This window comes from Hemibagrus wyckioides, linkage group LG05 (assembly GCF_019097595.1).
Source record: "Hemibagrus wyckioides isolate EC202008001 linkage group LG05, SWU_Hwy_1.0, whole genome shotgun sequence".
Classification (NCBI taxonomy): Eukaryota; Metazoa; Chordata; class Actinopteri; order Siluriformes; family Bagridae; genus Hemibagrus; species Hemibagrus wyckioides.
This window is the reverse complement of record NC_080714.1, coordinates 13,683,877-13,710,470: the sequence shown is the minus strand read 5'-3', so window position 1 is coordinate 13,710,470 and position 26,594 is coordinate 13,683,877. Positions and strand designations below refer to the sequence as shown.

The 26,594-nt window shown below is 38.5% G+C and overlaps 1 protein-coding gene across 3 annotated transcripts in view; it reads left to right on the top strand.

Annotated features, from left to right (window-relative positions):
* cux2b (cut-like homeobox 2b) overlaps window positions 1-26,594 on the top strand; it is a 107,440-nt gene that overhangs the window by 33,084 nt on the left and 47,762 nt on the right. For 2 of the 3 annotated variants that reach the window (XM_058390607.1, XM_058390605.1), the window contains exons 2-4: window positions 654-702; window positions 7,950-8,060; window positions 11,281-11,328. In XM_058390607.1, coding sequence (XP_058246590.1) covers window positions 654-702; window positions 7,950-8,060; window positions 11,281-11,328 — 208 coding nt within the window. The remainder of the gene's footprint in view (window positions 1-653; window positions 703-7,949; window positions 8,061-11,280; window positions 11,329-26,594) is intronic. The other variant, XM_058390606.1, reaches the window with a different exon arrangement.

The window sequence follows — 26,594 nt, the reverse complement described above, 5'->3', positions numbered from 1 at the left end:
CTGAAATATTAACAGCTTTTTTAAGTGACCGTGACTCATATGAACATGCTCCTTCATATATAATGCATTTGAAGATGTTCAGTAAAACAAATTAAATCCATGATTTTATTCTCTCAGACTGTACCGCTATGAGTTCTGTAACCTTGCTAGTGAGTCCATCATCTCCATTTTAAACTGTACATCCTCAATGTAGGTTACGTTCCCAGTCTCACCGCTCTAGATACATTTATTTTTATCTCAAATGAGTAATATTACAATGCACATGTGCACATTCTTCTCCACACATATGAGTAAGAAAAAAATCAGCCAGAGTCTGACAGGTGGTCCAGGTTTGTGTCGCTGGGCCCTTGGGGGCCTGCTGGAGCGCAGATTGTGAATGTGAGGGGCTGGTCCCAGTTCAGAATGACACAGGTGGTGTGGAACTTGGCTCTCTCCCATCACCTGAAATATTCACATTCTTCTGGCAAGCAAGCTTTGATCTCCTCTTGCAATCAGCAAGGGAGCTGTGGAGGGGAAAGGAAACCATGTAAACAACAGGAAAAAAGGAGCACACCTGAGAACACATTGATATTTCTTAAGAGAGAATAAACAATGGCAGTTTATCAGTGTTATCCATCGCTCAGTGTTTTGTTTTTTCTCCCCTCTGTTGATAGCCCTGCAAAACTGGGCCAACATCAACATCGAAGTTGCACCTTTGCAGAGGTAAGCTCTTGATTTGGCACCGTTTGTTATGGATTGTCATGTCAGTGGCCCCAATTTATATACCTCTCCTTACCCTGGTTATATTTACCCTGTAATAAATTTTGAGAAGACATTTATTAATTTCTTTGTTTTAGCTATGTGCGGTTGGACTCATTGTGGCAAACTGAAGTACTGTTCTTGGCTGCTGTGTGAAACACTGCCATATCATTCTCATCTAATGTGAATTTACTCTGTTGTTTAAACTTTTGCCAGGAAATCAGCAATCAATAACTCACCAAGCATTAAAAGTAATTAGAAGTTCCAAGAGTAATCGCAGAACGTGAAAGTAACACTGGATTTTAATGGTGATGAGAAGTAACGGACATTCATGTGAAATAAAATGTTTGTGAGAGTAATTTGTGATAAATAATAAATGAAAGGTGGAAAAAAATGATGGTGGCAATGTCAGGGAGATGATTTATTGTGTTACTTAAAAGAGCTATTTTTTGTTCTTATTTACTTTAATTTCAGAATGTAAATAGGTTGATTTGCTCAAATGACTATACATTAAATATTACAAGTTTTAATATAGATATAAATTGAACAGAAATTTGTCTGATTGATTATAAATGTCACTATAGAGAGAAGTTCACATTTTTGCTTGAGAAATTTTTATATTATGTAGTCTAAATGGTCTATTGATATCTTAACCCCAAACTGTAGCTTATCCTTTGAGTAACTATAGAGTGAATCTTGGTTGAATTTATGCCTATGGGCCATGTGAAGAATTTGTGTATTTTAATTGACAGTATGTAGGGGAAAGTGTAGGGGGCCACAAGTAATTCAACAATTTGCTGCTTTATTTATTGGCCAGCTTTGTATCTTTGAATCATTAGATCCAGCACAAGTGAACTAGCAAAAGGCCTGGAGTTGATTTCAAATGTGTATTGGACTCCATAAAAGACTAAAAAGTGTTGATACCAGTAAAGCTGGTCAAGAGGTGTGAAAAAAGGGTCAATATCAATCTGGCAGACCTTAGAAGACAACACATTTAGCCACGAAGAGAACACTGTAAATGTTGTGTTACAGTGATGGGAAAACTTCAAACGCCCTGCAGAATTCACCCAATTACCAATAAAGCTGTAGAACAGAAAAGCCTGGTTTATAAATCAAAAGACTCTACAAAAAGTCTTAGATAAATGAGGTCAATATATTTGAAAAATTAGGGATTTTGGGGGGGAATAATAGTGGCACGGACATATCTGGTAGCCTGTAGAGCGGATTCACTTGTTTCTCTTGATGTTATGGCTACTGACAGCAGCAGCAGGATGAATTTGGAAGTGTACAAAAAGCATTTTAACTACCAACAAATGCTTTGAAATTCAAGAATCTACAGTGCCAAAATGTTATTGACCGCCCAAGTCCATCAACCAGCCTGAACACAGAATAATATTTCAAATAGCAAACAGCCTCCAAAACAGCCAGACTATATTACAGACCTAGTGGATCATCACCAGAGAATATATCCAGCATCATACCTATGAAGTTTTGCTTTAGTAGTGCTGGTTTTAGCCACTCTCCTGCTGCAACAGGAAGCACAACCACTGAGTTTTGGAGAATCATCTTCCATAAATACACTTCCAAAATCACCCTGTAGAGCCTCAGACCAGTAGAGCATTCTGGTTATTAAGGCACTATAACCAGGCTTTGTTCTGTAGGTTTACTGGTATTTGTATGGCAGTAAACTTGGGGGATTTTTTATTACTTGTAAATTATTTTTGTAGGAGATTCGGCTTCTTATGTTGACTATACAGTTGTTTAACACCAAGCACCGTAAGCAAGAACGACAAGAACCATTTTACATTTACAGTTATTAATAAATACGTTTATACTTCATATTGATAAATACTTTCCAACTCCAATAACTACAGATAAATGTTTTTTTTTCTATTTGTTTTTCAGGTAAAAGTTATTTAGTCATTTGTAAATGTTTAAATATTGCACATTACAATAAAGACTTATATAAAACATAATGTAATGCTAGTAATGTAGTCATTTCAATTGATAATGTAATTATTAATTATATATCAAGTTTCCTGGGAGTCCTGTTACTGGCATTATGTTTCTCAGCTGTTTTCACAAAATATCCTGTTTTTGACCAAAATGACTTGGTGATTTCCTTGACTATATACCAGACATTGCCTTCGGTTTCAACTCGAGTGGCTATACAACTTATCCCCATCTGTCATACATGCACGGTTTTATTTTTTTAATAATTCCACATTTTTTAATTGATTGTATTGTTATACTTGTAACAGATTTACCTCTCTTTGTTTTCATAGTGAAGTTGCCTGTTTGCCATTCAGAGTGAGTCTTATCTGTGGCAAAAGAAAAGGGTGTTTTTTCCATCTGTTTCTAAAACACTTCTTAATGAAACCATGAGAAAAAGAGAGCTATGTGCTTTAGATGGGGTGTTGATGGATTGCAGTATGCAAGGCGCTAAAACTCCTAAAAGAAGTGCAGCATGACGGCTAATGCGTGACAACGCTAGTCACACCTCTGCCGATGATTGTAACGCTCATGTGCTGCTCCTCCTCTTTAAGATCCTCTGTGCTGTCTGTGGAGAGGCTGCCTGACTGACTGGGGATTAATTATTCGGGATCATTTCCCAGGCTCTGCCGGCAGCTTTAGAAAGGGTGTCAAAATGAGATTTTCAGAGACAGTACCTGCTAAATCTACACACCATAGCACCATTAGCGTATTATGTGCACCCTTCAGTGCATTTTGTTTAACAGGTAATTGTGCGTTTGCGGGAGCAGTCTGATTCTTTGCTGTACCGCCCAATCTTCTTTATTGCAGTAGCAGGTTATAAATGTATAGCGCTTTTTTTAAAAATAGACCATTGTTTCTATTTTTATTATTTGTAGTTTTTCTCAGAAGCACTGACACTAGCTTGTAAGGCAGATAACAGTGTAGACCACTGATATTTAAGGCCTCTGTGTTATCACTGCACTCCACAGTACTCCCAGACTTGCCATTGTTTATATGGCACAGTCACACTCACAGTTTTCATGCTTGTTTTGTCACACACACCCACCTGTGCCAGGCACGGAAGATATCTTCGCAATGACCACTAGCTAGCCTATCTTGCAGCCTCCCAAAAATTGTATGTTTCTTTTTGTAGACACGCTAAAAGGCCTGGATGGGGGTGGTGCCAGTAATAACATGTGGGCCAGACTAGTCTGTGGCAATTGGGTTTTGTATTGATTGTGTGGATTTGATTTATTGATCGATCTCCCTCTTGAATGTGGCATCTGAGGAGCTAATCTGAAATGGCTAAGGACAATCTTCTGCCTTACAGAAAAATGGCAGAGATAAGGAATGTATGAAAAGCAACTGCACTTATCTTCATCACACACTAGTCCCTCTGCTCTACTTCACTGTGTTTGGTTGTGTTTGTGACTGTTTTTTCTTTGTAGGGCTTCCTTATTGTATCAGCAGTATGCTCTACAAATGAGATTACACATCTCTGTTTATAAGTGTTTGTGAGTATGTTTGTGTGTGTGTGTGAAACAGAGATAAACATGTAGGCTTGGTTACATACATGGATACTGATGACCCTGTTTGTGTGAATTTGAATTCTTTGTTTGTGTGTGTGTGTGTGTGTGTGTGTGCAGCAGGGGTTGGAGGCAGTGCAGTCACTAGGCAGAACAGAGTGGATCTATAAATTGATGGAATTCAAAGCCTCCAGCATCGATTACCATTATAACAAACAGCAGAGCCCCGAATGTCTGATTATTTTTAGACAAAGATTCTGTTCTCTCAGCAGTAATTCTGCTGATGCTGTCACACTTTCAGACATCTGCCTATGATTGCAATTAGATGGGATACTAAAATAATACCTCCATCTACATTTTTTCCTTTTTTTTGTTGCTGCCGCCCACTCCTTCTTCCCCCCTCCCCCATTTATTTGTGCTGGTGTAACTACCCCTGTTCATGGGCTGGAACTAGATCTGCTTTTGTAGATGTCAACATCCCTTGTTCTGTGCTGTCATCAGCTTTTAATGCCACATATTTTAGAGGCAATCAATATTAAATATTATCAGGCAAGAATACATCTGAAATTGCAAAAACGCTCGCAGACTTGAAATAACCTTCAGGTGCACTATAGTATTCTTTAAAACTACATAGTATTAAAGATGTAACAGTCTTATCACTTATTTTTTGTTTCTCCAAATGCACAAACCTTATTCACTGATAGCGGTGCTTTGTGGTATCTATTCAGTTTTCAGCATCACTTAACATCCTCCACCCCAGTGGTGTTTTGTTCCCTCTTGTCTCCTGATTTGCATATTTGGAGTGGTTGCTCTGTGGAGGTGGTCTGTCATGCTAGAGCGTAACTACCTCTTCCAGTCAGTTCCCACTATTACGCTGTCTGTCAGACAGGACGACACACGCCGGCCTCAGTAGAATGTGCTAGCCTCCGCCTCTCAAGTGGCTCCTCCTACCCCCATGGTGCTTTCCAGGGGGAGATTCATCAATTACCACCGGATGTTTGACTGGCACAGGCTTAATGACAGGGCCTTGCTATTGACCTGCCTGCCTGCCATGTGCTGAAAACGCAGCTCCTGATTGCCTTTTTTCAAACCTTGAAAAACATTGACTGAGCTTATCTGCATTTTCCATGTCTTGAATTTCATTGCTTCATTTTACTATATTCAAAGCTAACTTTGTGTATGTGTTCTATGTGGCTGTATAGAGGTGTGGGTAAATCTTCAGACAAGCAAATGTTGCATTTATATTGGAGTGAGGAGGTTTCTGTGCCAGAAACAAATCCAATCAAATCAAATGATTGCTGCAGACATGATTGAGGAACTGAAATTGCTCTAAGATATTTGGACTGTGAGCAGTTCATCGATTAGCATTCATGAGTATTTCAGACCAACAGGGAAGCAGGAGTGCTCTGCTGGGATTCCTGTGTGTGGGAATTGTCTAAGCTTGGAAAACTTTAACTAATATGCAACACATCACACAATGTGTATTGGCAGTAACAGGCAGCTCTGTCACCCAGTGCTTGATGTAACAAGAAGTATAAGAGCATTTGAACAAACTGTGTAGCAGGTGCGTCTGACGTCTGCCTAGTAAACCCAAAACGAAGGGAAAACATTAGGGATTATTCTGTGGAGTTTGTAGAAAAATGCAAGGAGTCATCATGAGTATTTATATATTTATGGGAACATGTTACACATTCATTGGACACTGAACTTCATTCAGTTTAGTTCCATCTTTTAAAGGCACTGGAAGTGATAAGAGGAGCTAACTTTGTGGATGTTCTGTAACAAAAAAATTATTGTTGGCAAATTTCTGTGATATAAATATATATATATATATATATATATATATATATATATATATATATATATATATATATATATATATATATATATATATATAATATAAATGCACTTTGGAACAAGTTGTTATATTAAAATAATCAATTTCATGTTGGTAACAATAACATTCGTTCACCCCATCACTGATTATTTTTTCTTATTTATTCTGCTTACTTTTAATGTAGATTAAATCAATCAAGATGCAAAATTCCTTATTAAGACCCTTGAAGTATGACTTAAAGCAAAATGATCAAAAACAATGAAGGTCATTGCATGGCTTAAATCAAATTTGCTTAAATCTCTTTAGTTTAATCATTGCCAGCAAATCTTTAGCAAGGCTTATATGTGCTTTCCGAATTTATGTTTAGAAAAGTATTTGTCATTAAAAAAAAAAAAGATTTTATTGTATTAACAGTCAGATCTTGTATTTGGTGTAGTCTGGTTTTGTTTACACATCAGTGTTCTCGCGTATTCTGTTTTAAATGGTATGCCAAATTTATTTTATTTAGGATCAAGCTGTCAACTTTTATACATTTTCTTTCTTTTTGAAGAAGAGTCTTGTATCTAAAAACCAAAGGATTATAGAGCATTATGAAGTAAGTAGGTGTGGAAATGTGTAAGCATGCTGCACTGTATTTGACTGGTGTCCCATCCATAGCTTTTAGGTTCCATTCACAATCTGACCAAAATAAAACGCATGTGAACCTATTATTAGTTATGCATTATTAGCACGATGCATCCCGCTTCAAACTACACTAGTATCCTAGATCTTTTGAATAAATAAAGTCACACGGGTCTTATTCATTGACAAAACAGAAAAAGAGATTCTCAAATGTTGTCGAAAAATGGACAAAAATTGACCACTTTAATGCTAGTAACAAAATCTAATTTAATTGAGTGTGGAAAGAATTAGAATTTTTTTTACAATGTCCTTAAGCACATTATCTCAAATCTAGAGCTACTATCCATTTTTTTGTCCTCAGGATTTTTCTCCCCTTAGATAATTTTCTAAATTGCTTTTAAGTAAGACTGCAGATTAATTAAAACCTAGTGAATTTAATTTTCCATGTCATGTATGATTTTGCTACGGTAATTGAAATGCTTCCCTTTTCTTTTTCAGACTGTTTTTCTCATTCTTCACCAGGGGTTGAGCAAAAAGACCTTTGACAATATAAGGGGGGAAAATGAGAGAGAGAGAGAGAGAGAGAGAGCAAAGTGGTCTGCTGGCTTGCAGAGAACAGATGGAGAAATTGGATGATTGATCATGGCTGCTTGATTTGGTGGATGCCATAAGGAATTGTCTCCATAAACTTCAATTAGATGCGTGGAGTTGGATGAGTTTGGACAGTGTATAAGGAAAGAGGATTACTACTTGATTCTTAAAGATGGTATTTGCACGTGTGTACAATCTACTGTGCATATATTACGCTAATATATTTTTGGATGGCACCGTACGAGTCAGATCATATTGACATGAGGTCAATGTTTGAGGTAGCTACACCTCGCCCCCTACAGCCCCCTCCTCTGTCCCTCTTTCTCTCTCTCTCTCTCTCTCTCTCTCTCTTTTTTTCCTGTGTTCCCTGTGCTGTAGTCCTATGACTGTTGCAGAGGTATTGATTACTTCTGATACTGATTATCTAAAAGGCCTTCTGCTACTGTAGGCATTGGATTTATTTTGCTTTAATTATTTATGGGCCTGGGTCTTATGGTAAGCAGTTGCTTTCTATCAGATCATGAAGGATTACACTGTTAATATTCAGCAGTGTATATTTATTTATGTACGCACTAAGCTGTGTTTATAACTGTTGGCAGCACTCTCTAATGTGCACCTCTCTCTCTCTCTCTCTCTCTCTCTCTCTATCTCTGTCTCTGTAGAGGGAGCTAAATTCAGTGGCAGCACAACTGGCTGGGCGACAGGAAGAGAGCGAGCACTCCCATAAGCACGTGCTGGAGCTGAGCCGTGAGTTCAAGAAAAATGTCCCTGAGGTGAGTTAGAGGCCTTATGTTTGGGTTTTTTTTTGTGGTACCATTTGTTCTCTTCTGTATAAAATAACCTTTTCTTCAGATTTACATTTTTAATCCTTGATTCTTTTTAATAAATAACATCATAAAGAGCACCTTTCCTCACACTTATTCTCTGCCTCTGGTAGTCATTGGGGCAGGTGAATGGAGTTAATGTATACTCTGTAAGATGGGAAAAGGCATATTTGACTGCATAAAACCATCCATAAATAAACTCCTAAAACAATACATGCACTAGGTGTTCACTTTCCAGAACAGTCAAAGCAAAAACTTTTTTAATAAAATTGGACAGACATCTAAATGGTATAAAATTTCCCCTTTTTCCATTTGAGTTTTTCAGCCTTTGGCCTCTCTCCTTTGAGTCCCCATTTCCTCCTCTAATTTTAATCCTTATTGAAGTCACTGATTCCTCTCAGGTAAAGGTGAGGAGGCAAAGAAATGCATGTCATGCACCTCTCATTATATAAGCACTGACATTTTACATTTTTCCTCGTTAACAGACCTTTTTTCCCCTGACTGTGCTTAAAGACGTTTAAAGCTTCAACATTAACCTCCATCAAATTCTCCAGACTTGAAACGGCAAAGCCTAATTTGCACACCACTTGACACAAATGTCATCAGTGACAATCAGGATTTACAGGATTGGCATACTTTTGAGTGTAATGCTTGTATAGTACTGCTTCTATTTTTTCTCTGATGGAGATTACAGCAGCCTTTAATAATATATATATATATATATATATATATATATATATATATATATATATATATATATATATATATATATATATATATATATATAAAATCTTACATATTGCAATTTTTTATTGAAACCCATTTTACAGCACTGTCAAGCTTAATAATCTGCTTTTGTTGGTCTAAATTGGTATAAATCAAGCGTAAGGTTATGTTACAACACAGATCAGAGCAGTTTGTTGAACAATTCTTCCAGACCAGAGTCTTTCAATATTTCTAAATTGATTATAAAGCCAAACTTCTTGAGATATACCAAGGTCATATAGTGATGGATTTTTTCCCCATTGAAATCAATCAATGCCTATGGAATTTACCTTTAGCAAAAGTGATCAAGTGATTTGACATTGTAGATTATTGATTGTGAGTATAGTGTGTCTACAGCTCTATCTTCATGTATTTGATATCTTTCTGTTATCTCTCAAGCAGGTTTTAGAATGATAAACCATATATATATATATATATATATATATATATATATATATATATATATATATATATATATATATACACTATATTGCCAAAAGTATTCACTCACCCATCCAAATAATCAGAATCAGGTGTTCCAATCACTTCCATGGCCACAGGTGTATAAAACCAAGCACCTAGGCATGCAGAATGTTTTTACAAACATTTGTGAAAGAATGGGTCGCTCTCAGGAGCTCAGTGAATTCCAGCGTGGAACTGTGATAGGATGCCACCTGTGCAACAAATCCAGTCGTGAAATTTCCTCGCTCCTAAATATTCCACAGTCAACTGTCAGCTGTATTATAAGAACGTGGAAGTGTTTGGGAACGACAGCAACTCAGCCACGAAGTGGTAGGCCACGTAAACTGACGGAGCGGGGTCAGCGGATGCTGAGGCGCATAGTGCGAAGAGGTCGCCAACTTTCTGCAGAGTCAATGGCTACAGACCTCCAAACTTCATGTGGCCTTCAGATTAGCTCAAGAACAGTGCGCAGAGAGCTTCATGGAATGGGTTTCCATGGCCAAGCAGCTGCATCCAAGCCATACATCACCAAGTGCAATGCAAAGCGTTGGATGCAGTGGTGTAAAGCACCACTGGAACAGCACAAATGGACTCTAGAGCAGTGGAGACGCGTTCTCTGGAGTGACGAATCGCGCTTCTCCATCTGGCAATCTGATGGACGAGTCTGGGTTTGGCGGTTGCCAGGAGAACGGTACTTGTCTGACTGCATTGTGCCAAGTGTAAAGTTTGGTGGAGGGGGGATTATGGTGTGGGGTTGTTTTTCAGGAGCTGGGCTTGGCCCCTTAGTTCCAGTGAAAGGAACTCTGAATGCTTTAGCACACCAAGACATTTTGGACAATTCCATGCCCCCAACTTTGTGGGAACAGTTTGGAGCTGGCCCCTTCCTCTTCCAACATGACTGTGCACCAGTGCACAAAGCAAGGTTCATAAAGACATGGATGACAGAGTCTGGTGTGGATGAACTTGACTGGCCTGCACAGAGTCCTGACCTCAACCCGATAGAACACCTTTGGGATGAATTAGAGCGGAGACTGAGAGCCAGGCCTTCTCGTCCAACATCAGTGTGTGACCTCACAAATGCGCTTCTGGAAGAATGGTCAAAAATTCCCATAAACACACTCCTAAACCTTGTGGACAGCCTTCCCAGAAGAGTTGAAGCTGTTATAGCTGCAAAGGGTGGACCGACATCATATTGAACCCTATGGATTAGGACTGGGATGTCACTTAAGTTCATATGCGAGTCAAGGCAGGTGAGCGAATACTTTTGGCAATATAGTGTATATATATATATATATATATATATATATATATATATATATATATATATATATATATATATATGAATAAGAACACTTACATGCCTGTATATACCTTTTTTTCAGACCGGTTTTCTTCATTGGTTGGAAAATCTAGTTTACATAAGCAGAGATGAAAAAAGCATACATTTCTCAATGTCACACAGGAAAATTCAAAACTCTTTTACTTTCAGACTCATGCACATTGATAATCATTTGTATAAAATGTATTTACACATCCACAACATCTTTTCCCCAGGATGTTACAAATAATAATTATTTCTTTTGTGAATGTTCACAAAAAAGGCATTTTTCCATTTTTTCCATGGACATGCTTTTCTTTCAATCTATTGATGCATTTTGCACATGTGCATAGACAAGAAATCAAATACAACTGCGCAGTTCAGTGAATATCATTTTACAAGCTCAAAATCTGTTTACATTATAGTTACACTCTTTACAAGGAACATTTTTTGCATTTGTTTATTATTATATTATTTAATTGGGATTAAATTTAAAAATCCTTATGTGGGTCAATGTTACATTCTGATAATATTGCTGATTTCTGTAAAAAAAAAAAAAATCCTTTTTTTTCTTGTTTCATTTGTCTAACACAATCCTTTTTTTCTAATGTGTTGTTTTTATAGGAAGTGCGAGAGATGGTTGCTCCGGTCCTCAAGAGTTTCCAAGCCCAGGTCAGTCTACTGCACACTTCACCACACTGCATTTTACAGGACACGATAACACTGTGGCTCCACACAAAACTGTAGAAAAAACAGAGTGCAATTCTGAATGAAGCGTTGCTCTAAAATAAGCTCCCATGGTGTTAACCAAATGATCCTCAGAGTTCATTTGATCCCACTCAAAATAAACTCTGTAGGAGTGAATTCAACACCGTTGGTTTAACGGCAGTTTTTTTGAAACAGCAATGATAATGAGAATTAGCAGCAGTTGCCATTTAGCAAACCTCTCGCCGGGAGCATAACGTCATCCACATCCGCATTCCACCTCCTTATTGACTGGTATCATTTTACCGGCAGACTCGAGCAGCGTCTCCTCTCCATTAACATGCTGAAGTATCAGGGCCTCTGTCTGCCTGCAAATATCTTTCCTCACTAGGACCAACCCAACCGCACTCCCCATCTCTCTCTTTCTCTCTCTCTCTCTCTCTCTCTCTCTCTCGCATTCTACCTCTTTTTGCTATCTCTGTATCTTCCTGTTATGTGATGGTATGCTTTGTGCTGCTCCTCTGACATGCTCCCTGTTGAGACAGTCACCTGATCTCTGCCGAAAAGCCGCTGCTCCAACCATTACATGAAGATCATAAATCATATTTGTGATCCTGCTCCATGGTCCACAAAGCACAGGCGTATTGAAACGATACTCCAAATATGTTTCCAGCCCTCTCACCTCACTCATAAGGAGTGATTCAGTACCACGCCAGACCAAGTTGGAGCTAAATATAGCGGTGGTGTGTAGGGCGAGCATGGGATAGCAATTCCATGCCTGATTACAGAGGTGCACAGGTTCTGATTCTGAAAACCATTGGTAATAAAAGAGCATCAGAAAAGCCTGTTTTTAAGATTTGATATGTCTCTATTTTAAAGGTATGTGAGAAACACAAAAACACCTTCTTAAAAGCAGTGTTAAATGTGTACTTACTGATCTTTTTTATTTGTAAGATTTAAAAAAAAAAGTAAGGCTTGAAACTGTGCCTCTGTATCTGTGCAGTTAATGAGAGCATGCAGAGACGCAGTGCTCCTCCTTCATGCAGGTGGTTTGTATGTGCAAACAGTCAATGTGTCTGGGTTGTATGTACTTGGCTCCTTCAGAAGTTTTTGTGAAGGGCTGTGTACTTTGAGTCCCATTAGGCCTTTTTCTGCCGCCTCCACCCCAGCTCTGTACTTTCACCAAGTCTCTGGTGATCCCTGGACCCTTGCTGTGCCACTTTTTAAAAGAGAAAGTATGCTCCTTTTGAAGTGTTTGCAACACGACAGGTTCTTCTTTTCTTTTTCTGTTTCATTTCACTGCGTCCCTCCCCTCGTTCCATGCACTGCTTCGCCTGCTAATTATCACTAACCAGCCAGCTGATTAGGAACACGCCGTTGACCTAGATTCCCGAAGTGTTCGCTCGCACCAAGGGTTAATCCCAGCGCTGGTGGATGTCATTGGTCGCTTCAGTTCCTTTCTCCCCTCCTTCTTCTACTTTTTCCTCATTCTTTCTCTGTTCCTTCTCTTTCTGGGTGGAAGCAAGCTAACGAGGTCCCATCAGAGCCAGAGAGAGGTGTTAATTTGGCCTGTGAAGTGGAAAGGAGATTAAGGACCGTGAGGAGCCGAGTTTACGTCTTAAAATACATCTCTGTCCTTATTAATCCAACGGTCCTGGGAGACCAGCAGAGCCTTTTGGTTTTATAATGAAGAGTGTTTTCTAATATAGGTAATTTTAATAAAAATTTTTACAGAGAACAAGCTCAAGTGAGGTAGTGTAAGGCATACCTTCTGGCTTTTCCGGCAGCTCAAATTGTCCTTGTTCATCATAAGAACTTTGTGCACTTGCTACTTTTGATGGTATTTTTTCCCTTACTTTGAACACAGTGAGCAAATTGCACCCAGCACTCACCTTTCAGAATAGCACAGAATTTGCGAAGTACATGTTGCCAAGAGGAGGCCCAGAGAAGTGTGCGAGGTGCCTTTGTGTCGCTGGTTTGAAATGTCAGGCCCAAATTAACCAGTCAGCTAATTTTTCTCACTGTCTTTCTTGCTGCCTCTCTCCCTCGTTGTCTGTTGGTGTTCAGAAAGAGAAAACATCAGTGCAGGGCCCTAATTATGGAAACTTGCTTTACAAAGATAATCCAAGGAGTAATTTAGCGTGCACAATGAGAGTTGTGGCGCAGCGCAGATGGAGATTCTGATAAATAGTTCGTAACATGTAATTAGCGGCTCTGTTCGGTTTCGTGCCATTAACCCCTGCAGCCCAGAAATCATCATCTCCGCTCATTATCAGGCAGAGAGGTCTGAAATCCAGCTGTCTTTGCATGCAGACTCAGCCCTGCCATTTATCTCGTCCAGCCAAACCTGCCTGCTTACGGCGATTCTGCATAAGACACCTGTTTTCTAGGTCACAAAGGCCCCAGCCAGTGTTTTTTTTTATTTTCCAAGGTGTAACTCTTTCAAAACTGCTTTCTGTGGTGAATTTTTAATGTGCGTGTGTACCTTCACATTTATGCACACATCAGTAAAATGAAGTGTTCTTACTTGTTTGTGTTTAAAATGAAATGATGGTGAATCACAAGTACTTTGTGTAGTAGTAGTACGGGCAGAGACTTAGTTCCTCTCACTAGTTCACACTGTTCTTTTTACACTAAGGAGGAAAATGCACACTAACAGCCTATATAATAAGGGGTTATTTAATAAACAATACTTGACATATGTATTTAATTGTTTTCATGTTAAATCAAACATCAAGCTTTGATTTAGTAAAAACTGAAGTAATGGTACAATGAATTTGAGAAACATATTGGCCATTTAAGCTAAATGCTGGTGTGATGATTTAGTCCTGTACGTAACGCTTCTAGCGCTGAATGGTGTCGTGTGCTCAGACCTTGCTCTAGGTGAAGTCTCTCTGTCTTTGATCATTCCATGACAAGAGCAGGCCGCTTCTTCCTGCCTTCTTTTTGATTAATTCCTGAAGGAAATGATAATTCATCTTGAATGTATAAATATGTTATGAATCGAGGAATAAATCAGAGAGTAAAGGGATGGTAATTAATTATGGCTGGGCTATGTGTGAGGAGAAGAGGGAAAAAAGAGCGCATTGTCACTAGCTTCCTCAGTTTTTATGATGAGAGGTGTAATTACATATCTGTTCGAGCAACTGCTTTTGGCTGGGCTGATTTGTACGGGTTCATGGTTCCGGCAGTCATAAAACTGAGGCTAATTTTCCTAAAGGCTGTGTAGCAGTGTTATAGCTCAGTGCCTGTTAGAGACTGGAACACTTTTCATTCACTTGCCTTTAACACGCCTATTTCGGAGTTGAACCATGGTACGGCTTACACAAGGAGGATGAGCTGCTGGATGATTCCGAAAGAATAAGAGAGTGCACAGTGAAGTGTGGAAGCTGTGGTGTTTTATATGACTGAATGTGTTGAATTTTATATATATGGTATATTAACATTAGAAAAAGACTCCTGAAAGACTTTTGTTACTGATCCGTATTGTACAAGTCATGCAAACTGCAAAAAATAGCTATCAAAAACAAACAAACAAACAAAAAAAAAAACGAAACAGAACGCCACATTAAGTCACTATGTTTTACTGGTAGCTGAATATGATACTTGTCATCAGTGCTCAGTGGAGGAGTCACACTGGTGCTCATTATAACACTATGCCCCTGTTCAGCAATTTTATAGCATATTACAACAGTCTGCTTTGTAGTTTTGTTCAACTAAGAAGCAGAATCTGAAAAACTGCGATTAACACATTTCTACTGGTATGCAGTTCTAATTACCATCTCCCACCATTACCATTACAAGTCATTGGGCTCCTAATCTTTCTTTCTTGCATTTTGAATCTTACCATGCATGTGGAGACCTTTTAATCAGACACCTAATATAGGTGTGGTATGAAAATGATATCTTCTCCCACCTTTTTCTCTGCCAGTCTTAGTGTGAATGTTAATTTGGTGCATGCTCTCTGTCCCTGATACATTAGAATTAGCATTAGTATATGGCTGCAAGCAGGTGGGCCATTATGTATTCCTGTCACAGTGGTGAGTACGACTCACCGAGCCGATATAAATAGGGAGGACTCTCCTCTCTGACTTTATCACTTGTGTCCTGCACGTCTGAACGGGGCGAGAATTTCCGCCTCTGCAAAGAAGACTTTACCTGGTGAGAGAAAGATGTGATTTCTTCCTGTCACTCTGTGCTTGCCATGCTACCTCTCTTTACAAATACACTTGTACTCAGACACACACACTTTTCTCTTCTCTCTTACTCATCCTCTCACTCAGCCTGCCCTTGTGGGAGAGGGTTCACACGTGTACTTTCTGGGGCCAGGAGCTACGGTACAGTGCCATCTGTTATATTGCTTTTAATATAAGCCCCCATCCAGAGTTATGATAGGGGCTGAAGAGCTTTATTTTTGCAGTGAATATTAGCAAAGCCAGAATATGTAATGCGTGCACATAAGGCAAACGTATTCAATTTTATTACCAAGTATTTTTAATAGTTAGGAGCACAATTTCTTAACTGTTTCTTAATTTCTTAACTAAAGATTCTCAGAACTAGTTTGTTGACGATAGTTGTGCTTAGCTAAAGAACAATATAAAGCAAACAGACTTTTCGTATCTCAGCATATGGTTCAGATATGGTGTGTGAGTGTGAAGAAAATGTAACAGACTGAAATACCCTTATTTTGCAGTTTTCTTATTTTGTTTTAAAACACTCACTTCTTTCCATCTCCACCCACCAATATATTTTACCAGTACACCTGTCAGTACACCTGTGTGAGGCTGCAACAACTAATCAACAAAATTGTTTAGCATATGTTGTTTTATATAAATTGTTTAACAATTTATAGAACTTCTTTACTTATTTTGATCTCCACTGTAGTGTGGAGCAACTTTTTTTTTTTTAGCAAAATTCAACCAATTTTTTTCTGAAATATTGTTATCTTCATAGCTTAAAATTGCAAGGAATATTAGCTGTTTTACAAAATAATCAAGATGATTCAATAAAAAAACAAAACAACAACTTTATGTTGTGGAAAACACATTGATCAAAATTAGAGAACAGTAACCATGGAGTACGAAAGACAATTACAGCTAAAATCTTTGAGCGTTAAATCTGTCAAAAATGAGTAGAAAGGATCTTTGAATGACTTCAGCATGTCTGCAGCCGTCACTAGTTTTCTCACACTGCTCTGGCGTCATCTTGGTCCACTCTTCTTCCAGTATCTTCTACAGTTCAGTAACTCTAGTAGGTTTGTTAGCAATAACTTCGTTGCTAAGGATTTTCCAGAGATTTTCAATCAGGTTTAGATCAGGACTCTGGCCTGGCCATTTCATTATTTCCATGTTCTTAGCTTCAAGGGGCTGCTTTACCCATTTTGCAGTGTGATGGAGGACATTGGGAGATGCTCGCAGGGCAGGAACCATACTTCCTCCTCCACCTTTCACTGACTTCTTTACACACTTTGGGTTCAGTCTTTCTGCAGTTTGATGCTGAACATAATGTTTCTTATCAGACCCAGATAAATTAAACCTGCTCTCATCACTAAACTGATCTTTGGACCAGTTCTCCTCTGTCCACACAACATGATAAATATGTTCATATATCTCAACTGTATGTCACCTGTTTGGATTTGAATAAATCTCTGTGATCAGGACCATGTGTTCATTGCTAACAGTGAAACACTGTTGCAAGAAAGTGAGTGTAACCAGTAAAAAAAATAAAATCCTGTAAGCATGTTATGTGTCTGATTGTAAAACTTACTATAGTTAGTGTTATTGAATTAAGTCTAGTTAGTCTAGTCTAATATTAGTCAACGGACATGCTAGAAATACATAAATAAATAAATGTGTAAATATATAAATAAATTGCATGCATATATTTTATTCAGCACATTTATAAAATAATGAAAAGAATCTTGTAAATAAATGTAAAAAACATTATAACTGATTACCAAATTTATTCTTAGTTGCAGGTCTATTGATGTGAGATTCACTACTGTCTTTTATATGTGTTTGTTTCCACTGCTACAGTGCTCGTCGGCTAGTCCCAGTCTGCATGTCATATGGAATATAGGTTTTCCACCGAAGCTGCCATTTTGCCTCTTGGCTTAAGACAAGTATGGATATGTCTTAATAGCTTAAGACAAGGAAATATATATGTGTGTGTGTGTGTGTGTGTGTGTTTGTCTGTGTGTGGGGGTGTGCCCCTTATTTTTAGCCAGGTGGAATTGATGTGTCTAAGTGCATTTTGCTGCTATTGTTGACGAAAGGTTTAATTTTTAGCATCCTGACAGTCCTGTGCTCGGGAGTCACTGTGCCTGAGTGACACTGCTGCTGTGCAAATGTTACACGTGTTTGTGCACACAGCTTATGCAAAGCACATGGGACACACACACACACACACCTGACACCATATGCAATACCAAAGGATAGGTACTAAATTTATAAAGAATTACAAACACTTGTTAAACTTTTTCACATGGACCAATGCATAAGCTGGTCAGGCATTGGAAAATTGCAAAATATAGGTTGTTTGACTTGTAAGGCAACAGACGTCCTCTACCTGTTTGAGGAGAACTGAAAATGGAAGTATGGATGGCTGAATGGAGGAGCTGTTGAATGAGATTTTGTTTAATTTTATGAATGAATGCCATCATAGTGCCAGTGTGTGAGCCAGTGTACACTGATACCCAGCAGTACACAGATTTTTTGGCACATCTGAACTAACTGATTTTACAGAACAGATGCTGACTATATGGAGAGGCAGACGAATAGCATTGCCTTCCATAATGAAGAGGAAGAGCCTTTGGTTATGTTTGTTTGAAAGGGGTGAAACAGATGACATGATGAAACCTAGCCAATATTCTCTCAATCTGAACGAAGGACTGATCCATCCATGGCTTTCAGCGGGAGGATGTGCAGCGGGGAGGAGGACCAACAGCCATTGCCGCTTTTGGCTCGTATGCAGCTGCTGGCAAGAATGCAGTCAAATTAGCCAATAAAAATGTGCGAAATGTGTGGCAGTGTGCCGGCGAAGATGTGCCAAGAGAAATAAACTTCACCACTTGACTGCACAAGGCGGGGAATTAAAAAAGTCATGTAAGCATGAAACACACTATGTGTTCCTTCCAAAAGCAGGAGCGGAGTTAAAATTTGACTTTAGATCAGACTGTCAGGGGAGTAGAAAAAAAAATAGAGCTTCGTTTTTGGATGATTTTATAGCGCTCATAGTGAAGGACCTAGATTGTATTCAAGAGTGAGACAGAGGATTTTGCAAGCAGACTAAAGATTCAAGATTGAAAATCTTTGCCCATTTATATCTGAGCAGGATAAAATGTGAAAATAGCCATAAAACCACACAGACATTATTACAGGAGTGAGTGCTCCATCTTTACCAAGAGCTGACTGTGGGTTAAGTGATGTGTGTATTGTAATATTATCATGGTTGAGAATAAATAACAACATAAAAAGAATACGTTTGGTATGCAGAGTAAAATTTTGTAGGAGTAGTTGGCCTTAAGCAAAAATGAGAATTGACCTGACCGAATCATTTTCCTTCCACCATTTCCAAGTTTCCAAGTGCTGTGAACTCCCACTGTCTGAGACAGCAGAAGTCTGAATCCTCCAGAGTTTTCATTTAACATCATGTTGGCCTGTGAAGTGTAATTTCAGTGGAATCTAAACACACTAATTAAATATTGCAACTTTCTGAAGCAGCCTTTCCTAAAGGTACCTGAAATTTTAATTTAGACTTCAAAAGAGACTCGACTTTAAAGTAAATCTATTGTTTTTCATTTAGACTTGCAATTTTCTCCCCTCTCACAAAAGCAGTGCTGTACGTACTTATGATTGATCTGGTAATTAAAATATGCAGAGAGGCAAAATATTAACCGCTTCTTTTTGTTTTAGAAAACAGTCGACACTTTTTTCCTCTGCAGATAATTAAATTTTGCACATTGATGTTCTTTACACAGCATTCATCGGACTCATTATTTTTCCATTTTCATCTTTCTGCTGAGAGATCGATAGATTGATAAAATGATGGAGCTAATCTTAAATAATGCACAAGGAGAAAAGTTACACTTGCTTTGCTGCTGGCAAAGTGTTTGAACTTTCATTCTCCTTTCAAATTACAAGCAATCCTTCATTTTAGCAGACCCAACCATATCCACTGAAACAGCCCTTAGTCTTCATTATGTCAGCTGCACCTGGAAGGGAAAGAGTTAACCTATTCACTTCACATTTCCTTTTCCTTTTCTTGAAAAAATATTCGAATGCCACATGTTACAGATCGATGGATGTCAAGACTAATACTCCAAACTAAAAAGAACCGGCAATTCAGACAGAGAACATAAAGTAGGCCAATTAGTACCTTGGGAACATTTTGCGGTGAGAGATAGCGGCACAAAATGTCATTTGCGTGAGCGTTAGGCCGATTGTTTATAATATGACCTGACAGTTTTGGGCTCTTCAATATTGGATTAAGCACAATACTAATTAACATGTAGCTGTGTGTAAGAAAGAGAGAACATCTTTACAGAATGAAACAGGAGCTGAGATTCCTCTGCATTACTGTTTTTCTTTGAGAAATGGACAAGAGCACTCCAAAAAATAAATCGGGCATCTAAAAATGGTATTTTGTTCTGGTTACCCTCATGCCTTGATGATCATTTAATTTGGTCCCAATATTCAGCAAGCTAAATAGTCATTCTCACTGTTAAATAGAGTGTTCAGTGATTTAGTTGTTAAACCATGTGTTTTCATTAATGACCCGTGACCAATATTCTAGTATATGTACCCAGCATTCTTGCATCGTTTATCTCCTCACTGGGTTTTCAGGAAATGACAATATCTGCATGCTAAACCTTGGATTCAAATAAAGTGGCAGATATAGGCTTTAATTGTTTTTCTATAGAAACCGTGGGCTGGGCAAGGTGTGTTCACAGCATTTATGCAGGTCTAAGTAAGATTATATGTCTACTCACTGTGGCATGGTGTGCATATGTGTGAAGGTGTTTGTGGTCTAAGCACCTGACTGAGCAAGTGTGTGTGTGTGTGTGTGTGTGTGTGTGTGTTTGTCCCTTCTGCAGCTGAGTCGTGAGATGTGAAGTATGACTGAAGGTGCACAGAGAGTCAGCAATGTAGCCGTTTTATTACATTTCATACTGAGAGCAATTTTTGCCAGTGGTTTGAAGGGTAGGCCCTATTTCCCAACTAAGTGTCTAGGGAATCTCAGCAAAAGCATATTTATTCACACACATCCCCTATTTTGACTTTTCTTGCCTCACCAAATCCAGCTTTGCTTGGAACTGCACTGTGTAAAACTGCCAAGTTCAGAATTGCAAGACATGAAAATGCTCTTTGTGTAGCTGTTAGAATATCAAACACCTGCATCTCATGTCACCGTTATCAGCATTCTGCAACCCACACAAATTCGCTCTCCTTGTCTATTTCTTTTTTGCTGTCACAGGCTTCATGACTTGCATCAGTCTGTGTTGTCCCATGGGCCAGGCTCAATCATAAGAATATCATAAATTATTCATGATTGCACACAGGCTTGTACTTAAGGGAACTAGCAGGGCCAGTTACCATAGAACCAAGGCTCAAAGGCCACTCACATTCAGATCAGACCCACTGGGGTTTATGAAGAATGATTTTTCACAGATTACAAAATATGCATACAGTTTAGGGTGATTTTTACAAAAATAGCTGGAGTTTTCTTGAGCTTGTGTTTGTTTCAGGTCATAGAAATGCATATATTCACATATTATTTACTCTGCATCTGTGTGTGTGTGTGTGAACAAAACTGTCCACTTTTCCTAATAGCACCTGCACATTCATGCAATTATTAAGTAGAGAAAAAGCAGAAAATCTTGAATAAACAGTCACATCAAACATCAGTGTAGTTGTTGGTGCTGGGCTGGTTTAAATATCACAGAAGCTGCTGATCTCATAGTAATTTCACACATGACAGTCTACAGTTTACACAGAATGGTGTGAGAAACAAGAAACATCCAGTGAGCAGCAGTTGTGTGGGTCGAAATTCCTTGTTATTGAGATAGGTCAGAGGAGAATGACCAGGCTGCCGAGCTGACAGGAAGGCTATGATAACACAAATAAACAGTCTTTACACCTGTGGTGGGCAGAAAAGCATCTCAGAAAGGACAGCAGGTTGAATCTTCAGGCGAATGGGTTACAATGGCAGAAGACCACAGTGGGTTCAACTCCTACCTAAGGAGGTTACAATGGACAATGGGTCATTGTATAGGTTTCTTTTTTTCCTCATTTTTTTATTGCTAATGCTTTCTTCTGACCTGTACCAAATGATCATTTATTTAAAAAAAATAATCATGACTGGTATTCATTAGTTGTTCAAACCAGTGCAAAAACTGAGAAAATAAAATAAGAAAATATTGTATGGATTAATGGACTAATAAATTGTCAATAAAATAATTGTTTTGAAATGAACAGATTTAACAGTAAAACTAGAATGGTATTTATGAGGCATACACATTTCACAGTATGAACAGTATACAACAACCAAAACACAAGGAAAGTGCTAAGCTGTGTGCATACCTGAGTAAATGTAGTCATCCACAGTTGTAGTTGTCAGCCCTTACTAAGTGTAACTTAAATTTAAAATACGAACAACCCAATCCACACATGGAAACAACAGGAATATTGTTGCAGCAGTCAGGTAATAGCAGCAGTGTAATATTCAATATTGCAACATTCTTGATTGTATATCCATATTTCCCAAATCCTACATGCCTTTGCAGCATCTGACATCCCAGAGTTTGATATAGAGAAAATCTGGGAAATAAAGCAATAAAAATCCAAACATAGATTTGCTAGTCATTGCATCCTTGTATACGATGACAGTCTGGCTCAGTGTTTGCATATTAGTTTTTGTCCCATTGTTAAAATACTTAGTCTTCTGCATTAATGCTGAGGCTAGGATTAATGCCACTCTTTGTTCTTACCTGAAGCTAATTATAGACACCACCAGTGATTTGTCTTTTGACAGTTTTGAGACCTACATGAGAGCTGAGAAGGGAACGATATCTCTCGGTAAAATATGTATGACATCAAAAAGCCTTAAAGGTTATTATAAATTAATGAGTGGTGGGGATAGAGTCATAAAAAATAGCCTTCTCTGGCTGGCTGGCATTTTTTAAATCTTTAATTCTTGATACCTTAATATGAAGGCATTTCATAATTTCACAGCCGTATCCGTACCTGGGGGTTTGCATATTTTTAATGGTTACATGATGGAAACAGTTGCTTTTGTTATCTGTGAATTCTTTTTCAACACCACCAGCATGGAGCCATTAGTCAACATTTTGGGGTTCAGTGAAGCTTCACTAAACAAGGAGTTTAAACTCTTTGTAGGATTACCGGTATAGAAAAGTTCCTCACTTCTGGTGTTTTTTCCCTTTACCTTCTTCACTTCTTTTTTTTTTTTGCTCCTCACTGAATTGACATGAACTGTCGCCCCTGAACACTTCACGGTAATGACGGAAGACACTGTACAAAATTGCCTTATTTATGGTGGTAATGTTAGCTGTCTGTTCCGGTGTCGCTCTTGCTGGAGACGGCCCGATTGTGGCAGCCGCTCTGAAGTGAATTTGCTGAGCGACTACCTGGAAACATCAACAGTCATTAATTATGCAAAACTCGCCTCACCGCAGGAGCCGGCGAGCTGCTCGCTACGGCTGCGCCGGCTCCTATTAGAGTCAATGCTCTCTACAATGAGCCCCTGCTGCCTCCCTTCAAGGATTACACATACAGACACACATGCCCTCAGACACAGAATCACACACAAGGACACAAGCATGAAATGTGGCTCAGATAAGTACAGCATCATATACATATATTCACCTCTCAGGCTCACACACTCCCATTTGGCCTTTCAAGAAGGTTTTATTAAGTAGCCTAGTGTTTTAACTAAAAATGAGAATAAGCACATGCACCATCTCTGCCTCAGTGCCTTCATCAGTCACAGTGCAATTCCACCTCTCCCCTGCCGCTGCCACGCTTTATTTCACTTCTTTTTCTGGCCTCAGATTGTCTGTGTACTGCTATTTTTTGCTAAGATGTAAAAGGGAAGAGAATGTGACAGACCTGACACATAATATTTCACACACAGAGGGCCAGGGCGGGAGGGGTAGGAAGTGTTTGTCATCTAGGCCCTTTTTTTATTTGGGGCGGGAGTTGGGGGATATGAGATAGAAATGTGTCTGTCACCGCATCTTGCTTAAAAAGCTATGTTAAAAGATTTTGTAGCGTTTTTTAAAAATATTGTTATGCAAATTTAATTAACCAAATCTGATTGATCATAGAATAGCAGAGAGAGAGAAAAAGTGTGTGTGTGTGTGTGTGTGTGTGCGTCTTACCGAGGCACATGTTGTCCTCTCTCTCTTCTGTCTTTTGTGTTCTGGGAGCCACTCGTGAGTTTTTTCCCTTTTTAAGCGGATGCTCTGTTGGCATGATGTCCCATTACATTGAAACAAAGGCAACGTTGACACTGGTAATTAATTAGGCTATTATGCCTTCTGCAATGATAATTGCTTGGCTGGAAAGTCACCAGCTCTGTGAGGGAGAGAGGAGAACCATGCCAAGCAAGATCCATCCATCACAGTGCAAACCTCGTCCCTGTCTTTCTTTCCCTCTTTCCCTTTCTTTCTGTCTCTTCAAACCTTAGAGCTGGACTGCCACTGACTCCATTCTTAGAATGGATGAGGACTGTAGTGTGATACACAGAGAGAACTTCTGTGCGTATAGTAATGGTACATTTTCAGCATGTCGAATTGAAAGATAGCACACAGGCTTGTGGAGGCTACTTGTGCATGCCCTTGTGTCACTTAGAGGGTAGATAAAGGTGAATGATTTCCTGCAGTGCCCAGCTCTCTGTCAACATCACTGGGTGCACAAAATATATTTTAAGCATCCAATACCTTCTTTCTCTTTCTCATGCATCTTTCAAATCCATATCACTTGTTTAACACTCTGATATAAAAATGTTTCCCCTCCCATTCTGTTCATTTTATAAAATTCACTCTGAATTCAGCATCTCACATTTTACAGCCCGCACAGACCTGTGTTGCCTCCACCTCAAAGTTCACATACTACTTACAGTGTTTGTAATTTCTGTTCTGCTGGCAAAAAGCTACTTGTCTTTTGAACTGCAAAGCCTCCAAATAAAGGCTTTAGATACTAGTCTTTTGTCTGTTTTGTGCTACCCCTTGCTACTCTAACCCTTTCTTCTCTCACATCTTGGGTTTTTTTTCTTGTGACTTTAAGGGCATAAGGATAGAGGATCAGAACAAAGTTTTGTGGGGGTTCAGGAAGGATCCAGTGTCTGGGGTTAGGGGCTTTGAGCAGTATTTTGAACAATGTTACAGCAAGGAGGGTGGATCAGGGAAACATTTTGATCTGGGTTTAATGTCTTACTCTCCTATGGATTTGTGTCTGTACCTGCACCTGTAGACGACCTGCCGGATGATAATGAAGGTTGAAAATGGGTCTGAGTGCACATTTCTGCCAGGAACTTCATTCTTGTCATTCTGTGATTGAGTACTCCAATAGAACAATTCTGGCAGAATTGAAATTTGTTAAAGTGACAGTGGTCTTTCATTTAGTCTACTGTATAAGTCTGTAGTTAAAGATTTAAGATCTTTCTTTACTGTAGTTGTTTTTGCAGAATTTTATAGATGTACCACTAGAATGATTTTGGGGTAAAAGTACAGTATATGCGCAGGCCTTTTGCTATCAAAAGTCAGTATATGCTTTTTTAAATTATTATTATTATTATTATTAGTTCAAGAGAGGGTTTTTCAGGTGTAATGTTTTTAATATACAAATGCTTACATTCAAGCCTAAAAATCAGGGCTATAAAATGTGAGCTGAGGAAGGGAATAGCATGGCTGAAAAGACTGAAAGGTCTAAAAGGTGTCTAGTACATTGTCAATATCTTTGTGTTACCCAAATGAGGATTCCCTTCTGAGCCTTTTCTTCCTCATATCATCTCAGGGAGTTTTTCCTGGCCATCATCGCCGCAGGCTTGCTCATTAGGGATAAATGTTAGGGATAAATAGTAACTTAACTTTAAACTAAATTTTTATTATGTTTCTATACTTCTTGAGACAATGCCCAATGTTAAAAGTGCATTACAAATAAATTGAATTGAAAATTGAATTCAGTATATTCCAACATAAATACTGCTAATAAGTTGAAATTGTAATTGAAATTACATGAATAACTGCTGATTAAAATTTTTAATTGTAATCACATTATTCACTACAATTTAGCATCTAATAAAATAGCACTTGACCCAGCACATCCTATTATATTATTATTTTTTTTTTTACATCATATACCAACTGGTAATTACACATACAATTAAAGATAAGATAATAAAGATAATAAAATAATGATAATGTTAGCCTACCTTTAGCCAACTCTCAGATGTATTGCAGTACCACAATTTCTCATCTGATCATTAACACAGCACATACTCAACCAAGTTCCAGATATATCACCAGTTGCTTAAATTACCTTATATTACTGAAAAAGAAAGATATGGCACACAACACAAGAACATAACGTTGACACCCTGTTGCATGTGCAAACTGCATACCCTGTAGCAATTCAGTCCATCCAGAAGCAGCATGCTGGTGTAGTCAGAGCATCCCCCAGGTACCGTATTTTTAGATGTTAGTTTCTGTATGATCTTAGTTTCTGCGTATTGTTTTGAGACTGTTGTTTTGAGCCAATGTTTGTATACAGTTGGGTGAAATATTGTGCCTCCAGGTCCATGATGCAACATACAAGACAATACAGACACCCTGTACACAGGGAGTCATAAGTATGAATAGTTAATGTTAGCAAATATTACATAGTACACACAACACAGCAAAATAAATATACAAGCTCTGACCAATTTCACAGTAAGCAATAACTCACCAGTTATTCTTTGGGGTCTTATTGGTGTACATATTACAGTATGGTGTTGAATTTTCCAGAGATTACTTTAAACATACTTCTAACTACAACACAAGTCGTTCTGGGATTCAGGACTAACAGAGAAATTCATACACAGTAGGATTTTTATATATTGTCTTCTATTTATGGATTTGGTCTATAATAGATCTGTGTTTTGAGACATAGTTTATTCACAGTATGTGTGAGTATTTACATTGCATTTGAGAAGCTCAGCACACGGCTTTA